Raw genomic sequence first — 6,000 nt, forward strand, 5'->3', positions numbered from 1 at the left:
TCAAGTCAGGTCACAGGACGTGCGAAGCAGGAACCACCTTGAAAGGCCGCAAGTATCGTGGGGCCAGCTTCCGAGTACCCCCACGAACCGGCAGGTACTTGGCGAACAACCAGACCCACTGACCAGGGCGGAACGAGGGAGCAGGGAGTCTGTGCTTGTCGGCATCAAGGCCCGACGGGCACCCTTCCAGGCCATCCGGCACCGCCTGACAAGGGCCCGAGCCCCAGGAACCACGACCTCGACCTCCTGGTCGGCAAACATAGGAGGAGGAAAACTGTTAAGACATTCGAATGGGGACATCCCCAGGGACGAGTGCCATAGAGTGTTGTGGGCATACTCCGCCCATACGAGGCGGTTGGCCCAGGTCGACGGATTGGCGGAAGCCAGACAACGTAGTGTCTGCTCCAGGTCTTGGTTAACCCTCTCGGTCTGGCCGTTGGACTGGGGATGAAACCCCGAGGAGAGGCTAGCCTTGGCTCCCAGCAGTCCGAGAAAGGCCGTCCAGAAACGGCTGGTAAATTGGGGTCCACGTCGACCGGGAACCCATGTGCCCTAACTATGTGCTCCAAGAACAACCGTGCTGTCTCTTGAGCCGACGGTAGCTTGGGCAACGCCACGAACTTGGCTGCCTTAGAAAACAGGTTATGAAGTCTATGGAGACGTGAGACCATGGATGCGAGGGAACCGGAAGAGGGTGCAAGAGCCCCAAGGGTTTGGACCTGGAGGCCTTGCTGCTGGTACACACAGCGCACGCGGCTACGAAGCCCTCGATATCCTTGCCCATGCTGGGCCACCAAAACCTCCTCCGGATAGGTTCGGTGGTCCGCCGAGACCCAGGGTGTGCAGCAAACAATGAAGCATGGCCCCATTGCATGATCCCATTTCTTTGGCCCGAAGGAACGTACAGCCGCCCAGGTGGTCCACCCCCAGAGTCGGGCTCAGCCACGAGGGCCCGCATGACGGCAGCCTCGATGTCCCACTGAATGGGAGTCAAGATCTTAGTGGCTGGCAATACCGTACCAGTGGTAACAGAACCGGCCTGTGGCTCCCACTGGCGGAACAGAGCATCGGGCTGGATGTTTTGGACCCGGGGCGGTAGGACAGGACAAAATTGAACCTGCTAAAAAACAGGGCCCATCTAACCTGTCTGGGGCTTAGACATTTGGCCTGTTGGAGGTAGGCCAGATTTTTGTGGTCCGTCCATACCTGGAGCAGATGTTTGGCCCCCTCCAACCAATGCCGTCATTCCTCCAAGGCGGTTTTAACCGCCAGCAACTCCTTGTCGCCCCACGTCATAGTTACGCTCGGCGGGTGACAAACGGTGAGAATAAAATGCACAGGGACAGAGTTTAGACGGCATCCCTGACCGCTGAGACAATACCGCCCGGACCCCTTCGTCCGAGGCGTCGACTTCTACGGTGAAAGGGAGCTCAGGGTCGGGTGTGGCGAGAACTGGGGCAGTCACGAAACGTGCTTTGAGAGCATCGAAGGCCGCCTGGGCCTCAGGGGTTCAGGCAAATGGCCCCGGGGATTTTCTGGTCAGGGCTGTGAGAGGGGCGGCTACTTTGCTGTAATCTTTGATGAATCGCCAGTAAAAGTTGGCGAACCCAAGAAACCACTGTACCTGGCGAAGCGTTGTGGGTGCAGGCCATTGAGTTATGGCCTTGGTTTTAGCAGGGTCCATAGCTAGTTTGTTATGTGAAACAATAAATCCTAAAAAGGGCACCTAAGTGGCGTGGAACACTGACTTTTCTAATTTAACGTAGAGGTGGTTTTCCAGCAACAACTGGAGAACCCGACGGACATGCTTGACGTGTTCTCGCTGCGAGCGACTATATCAAAATATCGTCGAGGTAGACATAAACTTAACTGTCCAGAGCTTCTCGCAGGACTTCATTAATGAACCTTTGGAAGACAGCAGGGGCGTTCATGAGTCCGAACAGCATGACCAGATACTCATAGTGACCGGACGGGGTTATAAACGCTATCTTCCACTCGTCCCCCTCCCTTACCCGAACCAGGTTCTACGCGCTTCGGAGGTCGAGTTAGGTGAAAACCCTAGCCTGCTATAGGGACTCGAAAGCAGTGGTCATAAGAGGCAGTGGATAACTCTTTTACTATGATTTTGTTTAGCCCCCAGTAGTCGATGCATGGTCTTAAGCCCCCATCCTTTTTACCAACAAAAAAAAACCCTGCCCCAGCTGGGGACGTAGATGGCCGAATGAGACCGGCCGCCAAGGACTCCTGGATGTACTCTTCCATGGCTTTACGTTCGGGCATAGCTAGAGAGAACAGTCTTCCCCGGGGAGGACTGGTACCAGGTAGCAGGTCAATGTCTATATCATAGGACCTGTGGGGTGGAAGGATACTGGCCTGTTTTTTGCTGAATACCTGCTTAAGATCATGGTAGTCAGAGGGGACCCGACTTAGGTTGACTGGCTCGGACCGCTCGTCGGGGGCACAGGCCTTATGAGTATGGAGACAGGACTGTTTACACAAAGGCCCCCATTGGCTGACTGTCAGGTTAAGCCAGTCTATCTCTGGGTTATGACGCTGAAGCCACGGAAGACCAAGGATGAGTGGAGTCTTAGGGGCACTGATGACGTACAGGGTGAGGTGCTCAACGTGTTCTCCTACAGACAGCTCCACGGGGATGGTTTGGTCAGCGACCTCCCCTGAGGACAGCGACCTGCCCTCTACCGCAGCAACAAAAAGTGGTGCTTGTAGAGAGGCCAGGGGCACCCCGAGGTCCCTGACTAAAGTGACGTAGATAAAGTTACCTGCTGCCCCTGAGTCAATGAAGGCAAGCTGCCGATGTTCGGTAGTGCCTTGCCATGACAGGGTTGTGTGAAGGGTCAAACCGGTGTAGTGGGGAGAACCCGAGAGGCCCACCGGTAGATGGGAGACCTCCAGCGGGCCTCTCGGGTTCTCCCCACTACACCGGTTTGCTTTTCCCTGCAGGTCCGGACAGGTGGAGAGTTTGTGACCCAGGTCACCACAGTAAATACACCTACCATCGGACAGACGCGTCTGCCTCTCCTTTGGGGTTAGTCGGGTCATGCCCTATCTGCATGGGCTGTTCCCTGTTATCCTCCCTGGCTTCACCGCTTGAGACAGGAGGGTTGGCCCTAGGAGCATGTGTGGTACTGTTGCTGTGGGGCCTGTGCTGCTGCGTGCGTTCCCACAGCCTGTTCTCCGACCGTACCGCAAGGTTAATGTAAGCGTTGAGATCGTCGGGGTGGTCGCGGACAGCCAACTCGTCTTTTAGACAGTCACTTAGCCCCTCCTGAAAGACCGCCAGCAGGGCTGCGGGTTCCCACTTGCTCTCTGCCGCTAGTGTTCTGAACTCCAGGGAGTACTCAGTGACGAACCGCTTGCCCTGGCATAGACGCAGCCACCGACTGCCCACTACTCCCCCTGAGGCAGGATGGTGGAAGGCCTGCCGCATGGCCTCGGAAAAGCGGTCGTATGACGCACACAGCTCAGGCTGGTTTTCCCAAACCGGGGTTGCCCATGCCAACGCCTTGCCAGAGAGCAGTGTCACCACGTGGGCTACTTTGGCCTTCTCAGTGGGGAACCGTGACGGCTGCTGTTCAAAAACCAAGGAGCACTGGAGCAAAAATCCCCTGCATTCCTCTGGATCCCCAGAGTAATGTCTGGGCGCAGGTAGAGCGGGCTCAAGACGTGCTGTCACAGCGGAAGAATCGGGTGCATGGGGAACACTAGTGCTGGTAGGCTGTGGTGTAGCCTGAGTAGCAGCCTGCAGTGCTACGGTCAGGTTCTGGAGCTGGCCCAATATCTGCTGCAGTGTCTGCTCATGACTGCTCCGCAACTGACCTTGTTGGGCTACAGCAGTCCTCAGCCGGAGAGCACTCGACGCGAGGTAAGTACACAAAAAGAAAATAAGATCCACCAGCAAAAACGCGGAATGGAGATGACGCGATGCGAATAACCAGAAAGGAAAAATAAATAAACAACCCTCAACTGAGGAACGCGGACTGAGATCAACACGAATAAGAAAATCAACTGAACAGGAGAGATGGAAATAACAAATCAAACAACGCAGACTGAGATCAACGCGAAAACGAGAGAAAGAGAAGGCAAGGGAAACAGAAACTGCCAGGGAAGGACTGACCATAAAGCCAAACGTGGCAAAAAACAAAACCCTTCCTAACTAAAACAAAAAACTGGATAGGAAGAATATAGCGGGGGGAAAACTTGAGAATGGTCCAAAGGACGCAGGAGAGCGAACTCAAAATGACAGGGGATAGCGAAGAGAAAACACTGGAGAGAAGGAAGAGAGAGTAACGCAATGAAAAACCACGATACCGGCTGACCGCTTGAAAAGACCAAACAACTCAGCTCAACTCAAAGATGAGTGGCAGTCGACTTCCTTAAGAAGGATGAAATCCGGCTGCGGATAATTTTCGCTGATTGCATGATGTAGACTGTGAACACCCTCTGGTAGTCATAGCGTGAGTCGTGGAGGGACCTGCCCTGACAGAGGACCGCGAGCGCCCTCTAGTGGTCATGGGCGGGGCAGTGCTGGGGCCTGCCCTGACATGGGAAATGCAAACGAGCAACACGTGACCGGCATGAAGTTCATGAAGTAAATAAGCATGGATTACTTATATATCAGTAGATCAATCAATTGCTCAACATGCCAACCAATTAAGTAATTGTCACGACTTGAGACCAGGTATGAACAAAAGGACCAAAAGCAGAATGTTGTTGAACACTATTCCCACACACTTCCAGACATGTGAGTCATAGCACTGCCACTAGTTGGCTTGCATAATTAGCATTAATATACACTCAGGGTGGGGAATATGGCATATGGCCGGGAGGTGGCACACAGGCGCCGAGACTAATGTTGATCTTTGGGACAGGCTGCAATCGAGGTCTGGGCAGAGAAGCAAAGTCGGTACTCAGGCAGACAAGGCAGAGATAGGAATGGTCGGTAAGTTACATAGGTTAACAATACTTTGCAAAAAGGAAGTATTCTGACGGTGACTATATAGACGCGAAGAGGTATGAATGACTGGGAACAGGTGTACTAATCAGTATATCGGTGACAGTGATCGGGAGCTTTGGACTGTAGTGCCTCTAGATGGCGTTCAAGACGCATTAGAACGAGAGCGGTCTCTGACATTAATTAAATGAATGTATTTTTGTTCTGTACTTGAGCAGGATTATGGTGAACGTTTATAAAAGGTTTTGTTTTTGTGAGAATATAAATATGTAGACTATATAATAAGACCCTTCATCTGGATATGGGTTCTTCTGTTCAGGACACTGCAAATAAGTATCAAGTGGTTATCAATGACAAATTTGTCCCCTCAGCCACCTGTTATGTGCATTATGACTCCTCCCTCCTCCTCCCTGCTCCCTCCAGCTGCTCTAGCTTTAATAAAACTTGCAGTGACTGCTTTAGCAGAGGAGAAGTGAATAATCATTTATAAAACTCATTTATGTCCAATAAGATTACATTGATTTTTCCTCTCAAAGTTGTCCTGCCATTAATTATGAAATACATTACAGTAGAGAACGTTTTACTTTTATTTTTTCTGACCATTTTTTAGGAATTTTATTTGCTTTTGGTTTTTCAAGAACATTTATCATTATTTCTGCCTGTTTTTATTTTAAATGATTCCTATTTGACAAACTGACAGTCAAAACAAACTGAGAATAATTTACATTTTATCTGTCCTTTTATATGTCCACTTATTTCTAACATACCATCAATAAACGAGAGAACTCGTGTGTCTGCATTTAAACTGGTCAGGTGAGTTCAATTTACAGTTACGTTAGAGGTCCACTTTGGTTTAGAGAGCAGGTAAATAAATATTAAGAAATGTTCTAATGTTTATAAACGTACCTTTGGGTAGGACGCTGAGTAGGAACCCCACACAGAGTGTCCTGAACATCACCATCATGTTGACTGAAGTTAAACTGTCCCTTACATCACTGCTTCTTTACATATACCTGCATGAACCTCCT

General features: G+C 51.2%; 1 protein-coding gene across 2 annotated transcripts in view; it reads right to left on the bottom strand.

Annotated features, from left to right (window-relative positions):
• The window catches only part of LOC143503591 (transmembrane protease serine 9-like), a 118,617-nt gene extending 112,617 nt beyond the window's left edge, over nucleotides 1-6,000 (bottom strand). For both annotated transcript variants that reach the window (XM_076995677.1, XM_076995676.1), the window contains exon 1: nucleotides 5,879-6,000. In XM_076995677.1, coding sequence (XP_076851792.1) covers nucleotides 5,879-5,936 — 58 coding nt within the window. In that variant the 5' untranslated portion in view covers nucleotides 5,937-6,000. The remainder of the gene's footprint in view (nucleotides 1-5,878) is intronic.

The sequence above is a fragment of the Brachyhypopomus gauderio genome, chromosome 2 (genome assembly GCF_052324685.1).
Source record: "Brachyhypopomus gauderio isolate BG-103 chromosome 2, BGAUD_0.2, whole genome shotgun sequence".
NCBI lineage: Eukaryota > Metazoa > Chordata > Actinopteri > Gymnotiformes > Hypopomidae > Brachyhypopomus > Brachyhypopomus gauderio.